General features: G+C 38.0%; 1 protein-coding gene across 22 annotated transcripts in view; it reads right to left on the reverse strand.

The window, feature by feature from the left end:
- DCDC1 (doublecortin domain containing 1) overlaps positions 1-20,313 on the reverse strand; it is a 466,050-nt gene that overhangs the window by 400,601 nt on the left and 45,136 nt on the right. For 18 of the 22 annotated variants that reach the window (XR_009504676.1, XM_059931315.1, XM_059931313.1 and 15 more), the window contains 3 exons: positions 18,284-18,553; positions 16,910-17,066; positions 16,285-16,447 (listed from right to left, as the gene is read on the reverse strand). Coding sequence is in view for 20 of the 22 variants with exons in the window: in XM_059931313.1 (XP_059787296.1) it covers positions 16,285-16,447; positions 16,910-17,066; positions 18,284-18,553 (590 nt within the window). In the remaining 2 variants the exon portion in view is untranslated. Of the gene's footprint in view, positions 1-16,284; positions 16,448-16,902; positions 17,067-18,283; positions 18,554-20,313 lie in introns of those variants that run through there. The other 4 variants (XM_059931310.1, XM_059931316.1, XM_059931318.1 and 1 more) reach the window with 4 other exon arrangements.

A 20,313-nucleotide genomic window follows, 5' to 3' on the forward strand; every position in this document is an offset into this window, starting at 1 on the left:
TCCACCAGCTGATGAGGATTAAATATCTTACATGTAAAAGTACCTAACACATTGAGGTCACTCCATATATGTTGGCTTCTTTCCCCACATCCCTGAAGTCCCATGCTTATGGAGCTCTAGAGTATATTAACTGTTACATCAGAGTCCAATCAGAAAAGCAGAATCCATTCAGAGTTTTTGAGTAGAGGGACTGACTGCAGGGAATTGGTTATGTAAGTAATGGAAAAGACCAAGAAGCAACGAAAGGACAGTGACACAACCCAGAGATTAGCAACCGCAAAAAACCACTCCCACCAAGGCCAGAGGGAGAAGGTGTGACAGGTACCCAGATTTAGAAAATCTTACCAATAAAGCGTTTTCCCCTTTGATTTTTCTGACCAGGCCAGAATTAGGCTGAGGTGAGTGAAGGGCCAAGAATGCAAAATTTAAGGAAGCATGCTCGGGGTGGGGCAAGTGCACAACCCTCAAAGTGAGTGCCTCCTTAAATCTTTTTTTTTTTTTTTTTTTTTTTGCCTCCTTAAATCTTGTCCTGTAGGTGCTGCACTAGTCTCTCCCTAGTCCCAGCCCTGGCTTTGACTATCTCTTCTATATGCAGAATTCCTGAAATTCCACTAAAAATAATGCTATTAGCCAGACACTGTTTTATATGATTTACAGGTTTTAACTCATTTAGTCCTCTCAACAACTCTATGAGAGGACTATAATACCATTGTAATACCATTACCCTCATTTACAGGTGAGAAAATTCAGGCACAGAGAAGTTAAATAACTTGCCCAAGATCTCACAGCTTGTAGGTGATTGTGCTGGGATATGAAGTCAGTTCTAGAAACTGTGCTCCAAATCACTACACTCTTCTGTCTCCATCATACATTTTCTGCCATTTTTTTCAAGTTCAATACGTCTGAAACAAAATTTCACATTTTTTTGCACTACTTGATGCACCCTTCACAGTTCTTATTTCTGTCAATGTTTCCACTTTTTTCAAGGTTTTCCACTATCTCAGGGAGATTTTGAACCCTTGTCTCCTATTCATTTCTCTGCAACCAACTGCTTATTCAGTCAATGATATTTATCGGGTGTCCACTCCTCAAGGCACCAGGGTGACAGCTGTGAATAGGACAGAATAGCTTGTACAGATCACAGCCTCTTGGGGAGAGACAAACAGTGGAAGGCCTCTCTGAAGAGGGGACACCTGAGCGGAGAGGCCTGAATGATGAGAAGTTAGTGATGAAAACCTGAGGGAAGGAGCATTCCAGGCAGAGAGAAAATCAAGCACTGAGTCTCCGAGGTGAGAATGAGCTTGGCGGGTTTGAGAAAGAAAAATAAAGTAAGTTTGGACAGGGGGAGAATGTGTAGGATAAAGCCAAAGGTAGAAAGGGGCCAGGTTGTGTAGGCCAGGATGAGGGGTTTGGGGTTTATCTTGGATGTGATGGGAAGCCATTGGAAGGCTCTCAGCAGAGCACCTTATGCAGATCAGACTGTAACGGAGTGTAGGGAACACTGGGGGTGTCCCCTGGATTCTCTGTACCAGGCGCATGCGCGCAAACTCCAGCTGCTGTGACTCCAGGCCATTAACGCCTCACAGCTGACCCTTCTCCTGAGACCTGCTGTCCGCTGAAAGGAACCAGCCCCCTAGCCAGGAAATGCCTGTGATGTGATGAGCTCTTCCTTCCTCCTCAGGGGGACAGTCCACAGCCAATGACTGGGGGGACACACAGCCAGTCCCCTTGCCTCAGGGAGGGGCAGCGCAGCGGTATGTTTCCCACTCCAGACTGGGGCCAGACTTCAGCCGAATACAGGGCTTGGCCGAGCTTCTGCCTCTGCCCTGTGCCGCCTCCCTCACTCCTTCACAGGTTCCACCTGACAGTGTTCCCTAAGGCCCTTGCACAGAAATCACCATCTCAGGCTCTGCGTCTAGGGAACCTGACCTCAGACAGAGTCAAAGAAGGGAGACCTAACTCTCAGCTCTGCCGTCTTCACGATAACTCTGCAAAGCATTCTTCCTTTCCATTCCCAGCCAGGCCCACTGGCCCATTTCTCTCTCGACCTCATCTGAGAGATCATCTGCAAGAGGCATCCTAATTGTATTTGATCCTCCTCCATTACATCTGACATTCTATACTCCAATTACAGCTGAATTTCCCTACAACATCAATTTTGTCATTGTCCCATGAAAAAGTTCTGGGAGTTAGCTTTTGAAGTTTTCCACGAGTCAGTCAGCCAGCCAGTCTGTCTGTTATGTCTGTCTGTCGGTCAGTCAAGCAGTCCACAAATACTTATTGAGCCCATCTTATGTGCCAGACCCTGTGCAAGGAATATGAAACAGACACAGTCCCTTCACTTAAACGCACGTCTAACAGAAGAGTTTACTGACAATCTGACCCTATCCAAACTTACTGGTTTTATCTTACTCTAGTTTATAGCACTACCTAAGCTGTCTGTTGATTATTCCATGAATACACCAAGTTCATCTTTAAGTCCATCCTTCACCTATTCAGACTCAAGTCCTTCTCAAGATCCAGTTTAAGACCTTCCTTCAGTGCTCCAGCCTAAAATGACCTGTCATCGTTTGAATCCTTTGAGCATTTGCAGCCTGTAACACCCACCCATATATTCATTCAACAGTGTTTGAGAAATTACCACATGCCAGGCACTGTACTACCTGCTAGGGAAAGAGCGTAAACCATCTGGAATTATTATGTAAATGTTTTATAAGTGTATATCCTATTTCTGCTTCCATATTTAAACCCTTAGAAAGTAGGAATCAAGTCTGTATTTCTTATTACTTGCTCCAGGGTACATAGAAATTCACTGCACATGGTATAGTTACTAGATGTTAACCTTTCCTGTGCATTTAAATGTTCAACTGATACAAATTTAATTTTATGTCACTTTTCATAACATACCGATTATGCAAAATAAACTTTATTGCCTATGTGTATGTACCTACCATCTTTATTTCCTAACTCTCCCCACTGTGAACTTAAATATGATTGTTCTACCACCTTGATGTTCACTAATGACCACAATGGATACAATTTTTTCAGGAAAAGAAGAAAACTTGCCAAGGAGAACTGCTTCGCAAATGAAGGTCTAGAAGGAGTGGAATAGACTGGGATGAACTCAGAGTATATTTAAGGTAAATGCTTATATTTTCCTCAAGTCTCCCTTTGGAGGTCTTCTCTTCTAGGAAGTCTTTTCCAGCTTGCACACCCTGCTTTCTGCTCTTTGTGAAGACATCTACCACTGAACGGACCCCACTGCACCAGCACTTTATGCTTTCTTGGCTAAACATGCACTGCTTATCTGGGGCATGGAGTAGGTGCTCAATAAGTGCTGAATGAATTAATGAACAAGCCTGTCTTTTATTCCAATAAAACATTTCAATAAAAGGAATATATTCATAATTCTATTACCTAAAAACAGCTAAGGACACTTTACTCCACTTAAAAATTAGGCAGCCTAAATTTTTTTTTAAATCACATTTCTGAAGTTCCAAATAGTTTTTTTGAAAGAACTCTAGGTGGATCTAGAAAAACCACATAATAAATTTTCAAATAAACTTGAAAATATTCTTTACAACATAAATTATATATAGGTGTTTTTAAAGGTATTCCTACTTTCCAGATCCTTGTTGATAAACATGGAAAGACTATTGGAAATATATAAAACTTTTTATACAAGTAAAGGTTTTTAAACCAACCTGCAAAGCAGCCTAACAAAATAATACTAATGATGACTAAAACATATTAATAATATACCAGATAGGCAGCAAAGCCTTAAAAGCATGGGCTCTGAAGCCATACTCCAGGGATCTGAAACTTAACTTTGCCTCTCACTAACTCTGTAACCTTGCGAAATCAGTCAATCTCATTTGTCTTAGTTTTCTTATCTGAAAAATGGGAACAATAATAGTAATTCCCTTACCTGTTTTATGGATGAAAGAAATTTCTACAGATAGAACACTTTTGTGTAAATATGAAACACAGTAAATGTTGCTGATATTATTACCCTCCTCGTGATTTCCACCAGGAAATTAGCATATAGAAAGCAGTGTGTTAAGTACTTTGTATACACTAACTGGTCTTATCCTCAACACTTTACGAAGTAGATAATATTACAATCTTCATATCACAGATGAGGAAAATGAGACCTGGAGAAATTAAGCAACTAGATCTGTATAATAAATCGATTAAGAGAATCAGAGACCAGACCCAGGCTGAATGATTCCAGAGCCTGCTTTTTTAACTGTGACACTGTACATTCCCTCAAGTGCCTAAAAAGTAATAAAAGAATTCCCATAATTTAAAATAACTGGATTTCCCATGCTTCTTACTTTCCCACTTTCCACCATCATCCCACCTTAGCACCCATTTAAAAAGCATCTGCCTTTAGTGGCTATATTTTGTTCAACATGTCCTTATGGAAACGACTGTGACTCAGTTTACAAATCTTTGTGTCTGTTGTCAGTCAAATAAGGTTTCTCAACCTCAGCAAGTGTTGACATGTCTTTGTTCTTTGTTGCGGGGGGTGGGGGGGGGAGGGGCTGTACTATGCGTTGCGGAATGTTTAGCAGCATCCCTGGCCTCTACCCACTAGATGCCAGTAGCACCTTCCCCCGTTGGGATAACCAAAAAATGTTTCCAGACATTGCCAAATGTTCCCCAGGAGTTGAAATTTCCCCTAGTTGAGAACCACTGCAGTAAAGGAGTTTGAGACAATCCCCTTCTGTAGAGGTGCAGGGAGCTGCGAATAAGCTACTGGCACACACCATGCTCTTTTCTGATTCCAACTTTTGATCATGACTTTTCCCCTCCCTCTTTGCTGGGCTATCTTCCTTCCTTCTCAACTCAGTGCCACCTCCTTTAATCTACTCTCTTCAGGCTTCACAGCCTCACCTTTGCGTCCCTCATTTTATTGAACTCTTCTATTTTTGTATGTGTGTCCCTGTCAGACTTCGAACATTTCAAGGGTATGAAATGTGTTTTCATCTGTGTACCTCCAGTATCTGGTATGTTGTAAACATAGTGTGCTTGCTGGATGTTTAACAAAATAATAAAAGTTGATCATACATTTTCAATGTAAGCATTTGTTCCCTGCTGCAGAGCCAGCACCTGAAATAATGTTTAATCCCATAGTAAATGCTCAATAAATATTTGGAAAATATTTTTCAAACATGTCAGATCAGAGTATGACTATTATTTCATTAGGTGTATATTAGGTAATATTTCCATTAGGTAGATACTGACTTATATTTTCTCTGTATATTGGAAAAAGATTACATTTTTATACTCATGATTAATTAGCATTTTCATTACCATGTCCCTCCTTGAATTTACTCAGAAACCAGAATATGTATCATGGAGGAGAGCTCAAAGTAAGAAGAAGCAAAAAAGTCATAGGCTTAGTGCATTACTTTGCACGGGTTCAGAACTGTAAAACCAATGAAACTTTAAAAATGATTGATTCTAACCACCCATTTCATTTACTCAGTTAGTCATTCAACGTACATTCACTGAGTGCCTACCAAACGTTCCCTGCTAGAGACGCTGCACAGGGAGGACCTCAGAGTTCTTGGTCTTTTGGGGGAACAAGAAAGGAAAACAACACACAGTATGACAGGTGCTTAGTCAGAGATGTCACAGGGTATTGAGGGAGCCTGGAGTAGGGGCACCTGCCACAGCCTGTGGTGGCCAAGAAAGTCTCCCCAGGGGAAGGATGTGAGGTAGGACCTGAAGGATACATGGAGTTGGCAAAAGAGGGAAAGCATCCTCCAGGGAGAGGAAACAATGGAGGTGAAGACCCAGAGTTATACAACAAGATGATGGACTGTTGGGAGGAAACTGAACACAGAGAGGCCAGAGATGGGAGCAAGGAAGGCGGGACATAGCCTACACAGATCAGAGCCTCTGCACAGCTCTAAGAAGTCCCACATTCCCCAAAGCAAGCCATTCTAATCTTCTGGGCATGAGGGACTACTGGAAAAATCTTCCTTACATTAAGGCAAAATCCATTTCCCTATGGAACAAAGCTATTGGGGTAAGCGAGGACGAGTACAGATCTAGAACAGCACGTCTCAAAGTGTGCACCACGGGCCTTCTATATGAGAACCAACTGGAGAACCAGGGAACCCTCACATTTAGCAACACGAGGTGAATCACAGCTCTAGGGACATATGCCTTCATATGAAGAAAGGTGATGAGGGCTGACAGCCAGGGTAAGCATTATTACATCCAGAGGCAAGAAGAAAAACAGGATCTGACCCTTTTACACCAGCTTGGAGCACCTGAGGATGCTCAACAAAGACCTGAGTGGGTTTTAGCCCTGGTGAGAAAGAGGGTTAAGCAAGGCTGGGAGTGGGTGGAATAAGGAGTAATCAAGCGGTGAGGGGACTGTTCGGCATGGGGGAGAGGAATCCAGTCTGAGTATTAAAGCAAGAAATGTATTGCCATCTAAACCCACTTTGAACTTCTCAGGAAACATACTAGCCATAGCTAACAAATGCTTTCTACACCTCTGTCTTTTGTTAACTTTCTCATCTCAAAACCCTGACATCCCTCCCAGGGCTGAGGCTACCTGGTACCTTTGTAAGAATTAGAAAACAGCCTCGGGCCTCCCTGGTGGTGCAGTGGTTGAGAATCCGCCTGCCAATGCAGGGGACACGGGTTCGATCCCTGGTCCGGGAAGATCCCACATGCCGCGGAGCAACTAAGACCGTGCACCACAACTACTGAGCCTGTGCTCTAGAGCCCGCGAGCCACAACTACTGAGCCCACGCGCTGCAACTACTGAAGCCCGCGTGACTAGAGCCCGTGCTCCACAACAAGAGAAGCCACTACAATGAGAAGCCCGCACACCGCAATGAAGAGTAGCCCCCGCTCACTGCAACTAGAGAAAGCCCCGCGCGCAGCAACAAAGACCCAACACAGCCAAAAATAAATAAATAAAATAAATAAATTTATTAAAAAAAAGAAAAAAAGAAAACAGCCTCTCCACCCCCACCCAACTCCACAGTCCTTCAGCTGTGCACGACAGGGAGCAGTGGCCCGAAACCTTCCCAAAGGTCAACCCGTCTCCTCTTTCTTACTTCCTTACTTTCAATAATAGTTAATAAGCACCTATTGTATGCAAGGTACTATGAGAAATACAAAGGGAAGTGTTAAATGAAGAAGAAAGCCTCCCCCCACTTCCCAACCACCAAAAGAAAAAAAGATTGAGGGTAGAGAATGGGTAAAAAAGGGCATTCCTGAGAGGATGTGGGAAGACTGAAAATCACAGATCTATAGGTTCCTGGAAGAATAATTTATCCCAGCACTCCACTTCGGAACATTGTCTCGTCTCAGACAAGCATTAGTATAACCATTAGCCTCTCTGCCATGTAATTATTCTTGGGCTGGCTTACTCTGGCCCCCTGCCAAACGGGAACATTCACAAATCTACATATGAATTTGGGATAGGGGATTTTTAATATACTCCTTCTAAATGTCCACTCACTCTTTGCGGCCAGGCAGGCTGCTCTAATGAGGTCTTTACCCTCCCCTCCCACCACGGATGGTTCATCATGGTACCTATTTGGTCCTTCATTCAGTCACTGAACAACATTTACTGAGCAACTATTAAGTGCCAGGCCCTGTGCCAAAAAATGATGGTGAACAAGGCAGCCATGGTTTATGCCCTAAGGAACTTGGTTTAGAGGGGAAAACAGATGTTTATTTCACCAGTCATTATAAATCTGATGATCACAAAAGGGTACATTGAGAATGAGCTTATCCTTTCTAGTGGGAGCTTCCGCAGAAAGTAGGACCAAATACAATGCCAATCCATCCATGAAGCTCAAAAGCAGGAGCTTTGGAGTTCCCCTTTGGAGAGTTCTTCAATCTCCCCCTTGTTGACAGTTCTCTCAGCAAATTCTCTGTCCCTACACACACAACTCTCAAAGACGGGGTCCTAGTCTCACTTTATCATCTCATGCCCTCCTTTAAATTTGATAGCCACACCTAGTGGGTTCCAAAGCATCATGACCAGACCCGTCCCAGTGTTTCTCTCTAGAAAGTTAAGAGCCCGCTGGGTGAGGATAGGGGTGAGGCCTGCACTCTAGTGAAGTTCTAGTGAAGGTCTGTCATAACCTTGGGAAAAACTTCCCCAAAGGGCTACATCCCAGTCACGTCCCCCTGACTGTTCATGTTCATACACTTACTCTCTTGCAACACTCAGAGAATATTATGCCCCAACCATAGGATATATTTTATTTTGAAGAACCCACATCCCATTTTATTTTCTTGGCTTTGTTTATAACCAAATCATGAAAAAAATAAAGCATGTTCTAGCATTAGAAGGTCTATCTACAATATCACCACATTTTCTCAGTCTACTTCAAAAAAAGTCAATGCCTGCCAAGAAATTAAATAAATCTGGGTGCTCCCCACATTGTAATTTTCCATTTTGCATGTGCCAGGCAAAGAGAATACTGCCTTATTCTGTCACCAGAATAAAAGGAGCAAACTTGCAACTTCAAATCCATGAGCTTATTAAAAATCTTATTTTTAAAAATTCATTCTCTTGTAGTTGGGCAATAAACTTGAAAATATATTAATGCTCTGACTGTCAAGTAAGTATAGATAATGACATTAAATATGAACAAGCACATCATTTCATGGGCGCAGGACGAGTTTATAAAACATAAATGCTCTGACAGTAAGAAAACATACTGCTATATTCAATTATATCATCTGCTCAAAATACAATTGCTTCTATGTTTGGTAAATAGACTAAATCCAGGTCACATTCCTGTGTTCAACTGAGTTTCTAGTCACTCCCTTTTCTCTAAATACTTGTGTTCTTTGTTTCTACATGTTCTTAAGTGTCATGGTTTATTGCTATAGGCATGATGGCTATACTTAACTAATAATGACAGTGGTTGTCATTAGATTTTAACTCAGTAACACTAGTCTGACATATCATTTGAAGTATGTCTTCAATTTAAATTTGATTAAAATTACAAACATCCCATCTATTGTGCCAATCAAAATGTTGTCACCCTTTCCCTGAACTTTTCTATGAACTTTCTTGAAATAAGTTATGGCAGCTTAAAGTTAAGGCTAGCCTTGGGTCATACACATATTTTAAAATACCACTCTTGGAATTGAGCAGAGCAAGGCCAATTGGGGCTCCTTTTCTAAAAGGACTTGATTTTGACTTACACCCCAGAAAAATTCTCAAGGCAAAAAGTACAATATAGTGAGACTTCCAAGGCTTTAACTCAGATTCCCATATCATGCTGTAACACAAGTGCTCAGCAGGGATTTTAATTTGGTTGTATGTATTTTAAGATCTTGGACCTAGCAAATACCTTTGGTAGTAAAACCAGGTACTTTCCTGTATGCAAAACTGATGGAAACGTGTTGAGCAAGAGATGGAGCAGAAGAAGGAAAATAGATAAAGAGCACGTGCAAATACAATGTTTTAGACACATATACAGCAGGCTTCTTACACACATCGTCTTATTTACTCCTCATAGTTACACTATTGGGCTCAATTTACGGATGAGGAAACTGAGGCTTAGAGAGGTTAAGTGACTTGCCCAGGTTCATAGAGTAGTTTGTTTCCCTGGCAGTGATAAAAAAGTAGAGACAAATTATTGTGTTGTTGTTGCTGTTTTCCTGAACCCAGGCAGCCATTCTGGGAAGGTAACAGAGGACACAAGGTTCTGATTAATAGCCTTGGGATCTTTTTTTTTTTTTTTTTTAGTGTTTTTCTATGTATGGGAAGATGCAAGAGCCTGGGCTCATTGAAAATATTCCTTTGATATGCATCTTTTAAAAAAAAGTAAATAAATTTATTTATTTATTTATTTATTTATGGCTGTGTTGGGTCTTCGTTGCTGCATGCGAGCTTTATCCAGTTGCAGCAAGCGGGGGCTACTCTTCATTGCCATGCGTGGGCTCCTCATTACCGTGGTTTCTCTTGTTGCGGAGCATGGGCTCTAGGTGCGCGGGCCTCAGTAGTTGTGGCACACGGGCTCAGTAGTTGTGGCTCGCGGGCTCTAGAGCACAGGCTCAGTAGTTGTGGAGCATGGGCTTAGTTGCTCCGCAGCATGTGGGATCTTCCCGGACCAGGGCTCAAACCTGTGTCCCCTGCATTGGCAGGCAGATCCTTAACCACTGCACCACCAGGGAAGCCCTGCCTTCGGATATTAACAGCATTTGGAACTTTAGTTATGTTTATGAAATGCTATTCTCTGTGTCCTATTTAGACGACGGATTTATAAACATTTAATTTTCAAATAATTTATCTTTTTTTTTAGAAAAATAAGACACTATCCAATAATCCTTTTAGATATTATTACCTCTATTATACAGGTAAGGATAATGACGTGCAGACCAATCTGCCCAAGGTCATATAACAGGGACTAGAATCTTGCAATACCATCTGACTTCAAGTCGAGTGTTCTTCCCACTAAATCATAATGCATTTCTCATGTCTCTCCTAACAGCTGTCTGAAAGCTTCAAAAATGAATGGTTTGGAAGGCAAAACCCTGAAAGAGTACATATAGACTATATAAAAGAATTCTCAGGTAAAGTAGCAAGCAGGGTAGGTAGACAACTGCCTAAGAGATTTCATTTAAAAAGGTTACTGCAAACGCCTGGTTCAGTTTTTAAATTCCCTCCTTTTGTTTCCATGACATCATTTGTTCTTGTGATACCACCCTTTTTATTGCCTTTATAACACTTAACACTGTCAATAAATAACTTATTTAGTTCTCTATATGTTTATGTCTATTGCTTCTTCCACCTTATTAGAACCAGAGTTCCATGAGATCTCTGTCTTGTTCACACCATATACTGGCATACTGTAGGGACTCAATAAACACTTCTTGAGGAAATGACTGAATGAACGAATGGTCTCTCTTTAACTATTCCTCTGTCTCCTTAGACGGAACCATATTCTTTTGTTTATTGCCTTCCGCACACTCTCACAGCTCTAGTCAGGGAGATATTCTCTCTGTCCACTTTTACCCATGTAAAAAACAACTCAAGGTGATAAAGACAGCATTTATAACCCTTCTGAGTTAATATCCTAGCGAGAATTAAAATTTATCAGACTTCTTTGCAGCTATGACAGAAAGACCATATCCAAAACCCTTAAGGTCAGATGTGATTCCATAAGTAGAAATTTTTGAATTTCAAAAATGTTAATATGTTACATATATCAAATATTATGTAATGTGCCCAGCAAGGTCTAGGACAGTAACCCATAATCAAACACATTAATTATTTTTTATCAAAACAATCAATTGGTTATACCAAATAAGGTCCTGCTATTAAATGAGTTATGAAAAAATTGTTTGGTCATCTGCAATTTTGGATTTTAGAATTGCATATTAGAGACTGTGGACTTGTAGCACTAACTCAGGGGTTGTAAGGAGAAAGTATAATACACTTTAAGCACATGCTGAGTGCATGGCATGCAGAAAGTATTCAAATTATCAGGACAGTTATAGGTTTGCAGGCATCTTCATTAAACAAGTGTAGCCTCTGTGTGCATATATACAATATATACAATGCAACAATTCATGAATATGTCAAGAATTTAGATGTTTCTCAATGATTTGTTATTTTGACAGTATGAGATGCTGCCATATGCATGCTCTAAATTTTCCTACTGGCTAAGGATTCTTTTCGGTGGTGGTGGGGGGGGTCCATCTCTTGCAATGTCTTCAGACCCACATCTGTTTATATAGTAAGGATACTGTACACATTTATAGGTTTAAAACTTTTGAAATAGGGAAATATATAAAATATATGCCTATAGTTTTACCCTCACTTGTAGAAATAGATAAAAGAATCATGTGCTCTCTCAGAAGTGGGTTTTTTTTCTTTTTTTCTCTGCATAATATCACTTTCCTGCTTTTGGTATATGCAGCTAAGTGCGAGATGAGGTGGACTGACAATCTCACCTAATACATATACTATGCAAACAAAATGATAATAGAGAATTTGGGAACACCCACTCTAACTCCTGCTGCAGCTGCCCAAGTTAAGTAGTGGTCACCCTATGGGCGAGCATCACAAAGCCCAGTATTAGCTTTAGCAGGACTAATGCAGCCATCAGTGCAGACAGCACTGTAGCACTGTCTTGAGATCCAGCAGCAAGAATAGCAGTGTGATGTGGGTAGTGGGTCACTTCTTGAAACTTGTGCTTTTAACACAACCATTTAAAAATCGACAAATTCAGGAGACATATAATGGAACAGAATATAATGCATGAATCCAGGTTCATTAAACTCATGCATTTTTTGAAAAACAAAATATGACAGAACATTTCATTACTGATGCAGATATGAGAAAAAGTGTTATGCTGCTATTTAGAATGTGTCTTGTATGCCGTGGAATTGAAATATTTCCAAATCATCAATAATTAAAATGATGAGAATCCATCATTTCACTGACATTTACTTCTACACGAAAAGATGGCCTATTTTAAATGTGCTCACACATATTCTTGTCAATCACTAGCTGTCACAGCAAATTATTTCATTTTGTACATCACATGGCAGTTAGCAGAAATCTCTAGGTTTAAATTTAGATCTTAGGTGTAGTATCAAGAACTCTTTTCATGGATTTTTTTTTTCTGTGACTACATCTTCAAAATACAGTATGTAAAAGATGTAAAATCCTATTTGTAATACTCAGTTTCACTTCTGGTTAACAAAACTCAGGACTGAAATGAATCACTATAAATGATAACACTGAAAGCCAAATAGTAAAGTAGGATATACAGGAAAGAATGAAAATACAAAACTAAAATAAATAAATAAATAAAAATAAACAATCAGAACTCCATATAATGAAACTTGGACCTAATGAATTAGGCCCAAACAGATTTTTTCCCTCATCTTTTTTAAAACATTTAAGCTACTGCAGAGCATGAACCATTTCTTATGCTAAGTTTGCATTGCCTACAGCTCCTAGCAGTTATAAAGGAGCTGAACTCTTATAAACCCCATGAATCTGATGCAAGAATTTTTACTGTGCCACTATTAAGCAGAAGATCCAGGAAACTGTGAATAAAACCTAAACTGTATGCCCATGAATCTGAAAACTTTAAAAATGCCTTTTCAAACAACTCATTAACTACATCTTCACAGTTCTAGAGGAATCATTAATAAATTTCAGAATCTTCAAATGGCAGAATTACAAAACTTAATAAGACAGTTGATCTTCATCAAATGTCTTCATAAAAATTCTTTCTGTTCTTCCCACACACAATTAATCTTTCTGTTTAGGTGTTCAACTTCAAATATAAGAATTATTCTAATATTGCATTTCAACAGGGAATGCTTCATGTCAGTCTTGACCTTGGCTTGACCTCTATATGAAAGCTCTGTGTTTGGAGGTATGTGATGAATAGCTCTCCAGCTTTCTATTAAATCCAGTGCCACTGGTTGTCAACAGTGATGCTCAAAAGGGGTGGTAAAATATTTCAAAAATCAGAGATGTTCTGCAGGTCTCTTTCTACCTTAGTAAATCTGGAAATAGTTCTAAGGCAATTTTCACTATCTACACTATTTTTCTAAAGAATAAGAAAATAATGAAGTATGGAAATATAACTGCCAAAATATACATAGATTTATTTGGCTTTCCTGTGCCAGAAATAAAGTAAATTTTCCTTTGGAGGGCCCAAAGCATTCGGTTTAAAAAATTTTTTTTAATTTAAAATCAGAGATGAAGGGATAATGACAAAAAAAGAAATCAGACTATGAGTCCCTTTTTTCATCTGTCTCTGATCTGGCCTCGTACCTGGCACATAGTAGACTCTCAATGAATGTTTGTTGAATGAATGAAAATCAGTATATTAAAATAATGACCAGTTACTGACTCTAATGCTTGTTGGTTAGTTGTACATAAAATATTCATGCTCATTTGGAAAGATACAACAGTAACACCAAATTCTGCCAGGTGTTTTCCCCCTATTTACCTTAAGAAAATAGAATTTTCCAACTTCTGAGAATGCCTCCTTACTCTAAATTTATCTACCATTTTCAAGGCTACTCATGCATGTTTTATTTTTATGGTAAACTCATGACAACAAGTTGGCAAATTATCGATTATCTATGAAACTCATGCAAGAAAGGTAATTTTAAGCTGATTTGAAAAAGTATATGTGAATGTGTAGGTGGTATACATATATGAAATCTCCCCACACCCCTCTCAAATTATATACATATATATGATAAATTACATATATGAAATAAATTATTATTTAATATATATATAGTAAATTATTGGTGTTTATATTCTTGTTCTGAAAGAAACCAAGTATCAGTTTTTAGGCTTATAGGCTTATCTATGAGCTTACCTTAGACAAGTGGCTTTTTCCCCATTATACTTAAGTCTTTTTAATGGACATGTGATATGCTAGTCTGTGTCCAAGCTCACCTACAATTTCTTTTCTCAAAAGACGAGGCACATCTGCCACCTGCTCTACTCCGTGTCCCAGCAACAACTGTCGAGCAGCATAAAGATTGATTATCAGTCAAAAACCATTGCACAACACCAGATTTTGGTGGGTTAAGCTTGCTGATCCAGCAAGAGATGGTGTGAAATTTTCAGGAGTGTGTGCCAACATTTTGGTGCTAAAAGAACAGCAGTGCATGTCACAGTGAAACACAGCCAAAGATATGCAGACAAAGCAGAGAAGTTTTTTGTTCTAGACTTGGCTTTAAAAGGATAAAAGAGAAAACAAAAAGTAGGAGGAAATTAGTTTGTACATTTAAAAATCATCCACCAAGCTTAGTCATGTGTGTAACCTTGTTATTTTAGGCATACATGTCCAGATCTTCTAAGAAGCTTAGCTATAAATAATTTTTATATATCTCTTGCAAAATACCATAATCATAAGAACGGCAAGTACTTCTGATTAATAAAAATAAATGAGGATCTTAAGGAAGCATTTATTACATATATATCTGAATATAAAAAAGTCACAGAAACATTTACCCACAAAGACTCATGCTTTTATACAAGCAGATGATTCAGTGAATACAAAATAAAGGCAGCCATATTTTAAAGTTAAAGCAAAATTTGAAAACTATATGGGTCTACACTACTGCATAGGTAATTTTCACTGAGTATTGTAGCAACAAGTTTCTTTACAAGGACCAAATTACCTTGAATTTTCTAATGAATTCAAGAAGTTATTTCCTAATGATCAAGTATTCTTAAAGAGATAGAAATCCTAGTATCATTTTATATAATAACATTAATAGAAGAAGAATTTTCATCACTTCATCTGTAATGAACTTCAGAATTACTTTTCTTCTACTTATGCAATTACTGCCTAGACTTGCCTTTGGTTCACTGGCTTTACAGCAGTTGCAGGAAAAAAAAAATACTTCTAATAAGGTATAAAAAGCAGAGGGGAATACAGCAGTTAGATACACTGAATTTGTATGGCAAAGTTCTTATGTCATTTAAATGTGATTACCATATACAGCACTTGATAACAGACCCTGGGTATGACATGCTTAGAAGAATATTCTTAGGCAGTGGTACTTTTATTTCTCTCTTAAAACAGATTCTTTCCCACTGAAAAAAAATTGTTTTTTTTTATTTTAGAAAATCTCCACATTTCTGAAATGTTAGAAACAATGGACTTTTAAAAAAGACCTTACCTACAAGTGTGTCTAAAATATACATAATCATATTTTGTAAATGTAAAAAATATATATATATATACATTTCAAGGTTAAAAGTCAAGCTGTAGCATTTATCTTATGAAAAATTTTATTTGGAAAATCACATGTATATAAGAATTATATGTTCATTACTGGCCACATTTTCAAAATTATGTTAATGCCATCTGAAAAAAGACCAAGAGTGTAAATGAATAAATGATACTTGAAACTTTGAACTATTTTCTGAGAGAATAAGTCTAATGAATTATGTCTGTTGAGTGTCACAGAAACTAAACAGTAAATTCAATAAGCTCTGATTTAATTTATTATATTTTCACCATTTAACCTCCTGCAGGCTCCCTAATGTCTATTCAGATCTATATTAAATTAAGCACCAATGCTAATGAAGGGCAATAAACGTGGCTGTCAGTGGATTTTTCTTTCATTAAGCACATTATCCTCTTACTGAGCTGTAAATGCGTAAACATTAGTTTTGTTAAACCATGCAAAAAAGACAGAATGAAAATCATTTTTTAATTGCACCCCTTAAGCAATTTACTGTGGGGGGGGGTAGGGTGTTTTTTTTGGTTTTTTTTTTGTTTTTACCTTTAATTTTTTTGAATGGATTTAAAAAGGGCTCTCCTGTTGAAACATAAACATCGGCTTCACAGGGTATGTCTTCGGGTTCGAGGGCTTCAGTGCCGTCTGCCAAGAATACTCGTTGTGCAGCCATGTTCAGATTCAGCTTTTCCGTGCACTCCTCTAGCAACTAACAGAAAGCAAGAGGTAAGAGAAAGGGATTGACAACAAAGAAAGTAACACATTTCCGCTAAACAAAAGACGCAATGATCAAATAGAAACCCACTGAGCCACTTGCCAAGTTAAGTAACTCAATAACTCCGCCAATATGGTTATTTTGTAGCAGTTGAAAATATACAAATAGGTTAATCACAACACCGAGAATATTTGATTCTCAAATTCTAGTCCTTGAACATTCCATCATTTTAACAATGTTATAGAGATATAAAGCCATTGTATCTGTTTAATTAAATATACTACTTATATATTGATAAAAAAAAGGAATGAAATGCCTGTGAGGTCTATGTATATACATATAAGCAATTTACAGATACAGACAATTTTAAACAATAAATGTCGTCTTTCTCACTTTTCATAGATAAAGAGAATAAGGGAAGAAATAAAGCACTGAAAACTTTTGGACACCAGTTACCAAGGTGATGGTTGGTACCGTAACTTTGGCAAAAACTGTTCTAGATCCATTTTTGTAAGCTGTTACTCTAATCACTCTGGGTTGAAGTTTGTATCTTTGAGACAATCTATGCCAATCCTGGTCCAACTTAAATTTTAAAGAAGAGAACTCTGCAACTCTGAAGAAAAAAACACACAACAATTTGTGCACGTTAATTAGTAAAAATATTTAAGTAAATATTATCCTTGGTATTTTCTACAGATATAAGCACTAACGATTGTTCCTAAATATTCCTCAAAAAAAAAAAAACACCTTTTTATAGGATAAGATTGTCCATATATACTTAAATATTTTAAAAAATTTAATACATGATAAGTTTTCCAAAACTGTTCATGTAAAACACATATCTCAGAATAAACCATTTAAATCATTTTACTATAAAACATCACAACACTCATTTAAAAAAATTATACATATATATATGCTATATTCTAACAGAAAGCAAAAAAATAGTAATATGGTCTTAACATCATGAAATAGTAAATGGCTAAGATTTTCCCTTAAGTTTTCTTGTTTATCAAAGTTCTTCGATTTTTTTTAAAGATTTGGAATTCAAATACATCATACTAAACTTTTCATTCTGAAGTCAATTTTATTGCTTTCATTTCAAATTGCTTGGGGGCAGTAAGAGAAGATTTCTAAGTTTTGTTTTCAGTCAAAACCAGTTTCAATCCGTATTATTTTTCTCAGCAAAAGTACATGTAAATGACTAACATGTCATACTTTTTACTTAAGAGTTCTCTAGCTAACCCTGGTAACTCCTAATGCCACAGCAGCAAAGTAAACATTTTAAAGTAAAAATGTGAGATAAATTAAAACCACGATATATCCACCTATTTGAACATATGAAAATAATGTGAATATCAGTTTCTTAGTTTAATTTTTATCAACATTTTCTTCTATCCATAAACTCTTAACAGTTTATGATAACAATCTTGATGTGAAAACATACACAAAATGGTTTTATAAGTTCATTTCAATTTGATTTTATTTCAAATACTGGTTAAATATCAAAAGTATGCATTTCTACTTTTACACAAATATCTGGTAAACCAAGGTATTTCATGGTCTTAGCCTGATTCTGCTTCAAATATTCCTTTCAGAGTTTCATATTATCCAGGTTCAAGTGTATCTCATGTTTTTCCCAAGTGTAATTAGCAACATTCTACTCAGGTGCTTTCAAAGAAAAAAGTAAACAAAACAAAAGCAGAAACAAAATCCTAGAGATGTGTTACATTTTAATGTTTGAAATAGTCAACTGAGTCATTATAAATTCTGCTCAAAGGAAAAAGCTTCAACAGTCAGTTAAAAAGAACAGAGAACAGCTTTGATTACCTCAATTGACCCACTGGAGCACTGACAGGTCTGTTTCTCTTGGATGCTGATATAAAAAAAGAATTGTTTTTACTGTTTGATTTGCAGCTATCTGGGTCTGATATTTCATCGTGGCTATGATCTGATGCTGTTTGATGTGTGGAGCAATCCTGAAGACCTGACCCTTCTGATGCTGCCGCTGAATGTAAAAGTCTGTTGGGGCCAAACTGAGGCTGCAAATAATCTTCAGTAGGTTTAATAACTGCTTTTGCCTGGGATGACATAAACTCTCTGAAAGAAACCATGCAGGGAAGAATACAGTGAATTGATGTGTAATCACTTATTAACAGCTACCACATAATAACTAGTTGTGTGCTATGTGCTAGACAAAACATTACACACTTAGACAGTATTTTGCTTAAGCCTTACAGTATCCCTGGGAGGTGGGTACTATTTTTATCCCCATTTTACAGATTTAAAAAGTTGTGGCTCAGAGAGGCCAATTAACTTGCCCGTGCTCACATAATCAGCAGTTGACTTGGTGGGAAACTGAACGCAAGATGTCCTAAAATAAAACCCACATTCATAACCATTAAATTTAATCACTTAATGAAACTAAAGAAGAAAAATTGTGTAATGCTTGAAGTAATGTTAAGTAACATTTTAAAATTCTTACATTGATTTATTAAACACTAGCACTCTGTTAAGTATTAGTAAATATAAAAATTAAAGAGACGTGGCTCCTACCCTCAAGAAACTTGCAAACTATCCCCTCATAAAGAGAGAATGTATGTTAAATAAACTGCTTAGAACGCTGGGTGTATATTAACCTTAAGTGCAAAAAGAATTCCTTGAGGGCAAACTTTTGTGCATTGTAATAAAGTTGGTAAAGTCTTTACAGCAGACCTGGGATTAGGTGATAACTCATCCTGGTTTGCTCAGGACTGTCCTGCCTTTGGCACTAAAAGCCACACATCTCAAAAATTCCCTTAGTCTCAGACAAATTGGGACAGTTGATTACCCTACCTGGTATTTAAGCTGAAAGAGTAGTATTTAGATGAACTAAGTACTTGAACAGGGGGCCACATGACCTGGGATGATATGTAAATCTATGCAAATACCAAGTCAGAAAGATGGAAAATGTAGAAGTGCTGGCATGATAAAATGAAACAAGCTTAAACATATTTGAGAATATTGAGCTGTTGGGTAGAGGATCAGCCATAGACGATAGTTAGTTTCCATGTATTACTGTAATTGGGGCTATTTTTATACCAACCATACCTGCCTCTTTCCAATTTGCTAGTTCCTCAATAGTCCTTATTAAGTAATATAATATAACCTCCCCATCCACACAATTACAAAACAACACATGCTTAGTGTGGAAAGCTTGGCACGAACAACCCCTACTCCAAATTTTTCTCATCCACAAATTTCATTAAAATCACAATTATTTCATCTGGCCTTTCTTTATGTCCACAAGGGTGTACAATGGTTTATTATTTCCTCTGAGAGAATGGAAGGTAGTTATGTGCCACAGTGTAAATGGTTGCATGTGGATGAGAGTTGACACAGCGGGTCAATGGAGCTCAAACACTGGGATCCAAGCAGTTGTATTTTGTTGTTGTTGTCATCACATGTTTTATCCCAGTCTGCCCTGGACTGTGCATAGCACTGAGGAGAGAAATGGCCTTCCCTACATTCTGAGGATCCACCCAGGTTTATAACTGCGGCAAACAGCATCTTGAATGGATCATTGGACTTTAGCTCTGGCTGAGGTGGGACCTCCCTGCAAACTACCTGAGGTACTCAGATATTGATGGCAGTGGGGAGTGGTGGCATGTGGCAGCAGTCATGTCACAGTGGTGGTGTTTCTGCAGCAACAGCAACAGAGCTGCAAATGGTCACCAAGCTCTTCAACCTGCAAATCTCATAACCAGCTCCCAGTGCCCATACACAGTTACTTGGAAAGCAAATTCTCAGGTAAAGAAAGAAAAGGAATTCTCTACTAAATGCAGAATGAGGTGTCTTTCTTTTTTAATGAATGCATTTTG

Source organism: Balaenoptera ricei, chromosome 8, assembly GCF_028023285.1.
Source record: "Balaenoptera ricei isolate mBalRic1 chromosome 8, mBalRic1.hap2, whole genome shotgun sequence".
NCBI classification, from domain to species: Eukaryota; Metazoa; Chordata; class Mammalia; order Artiodactyla; family Balaenopteridae; genus Balaenoptera; species Balaenoptera ricei.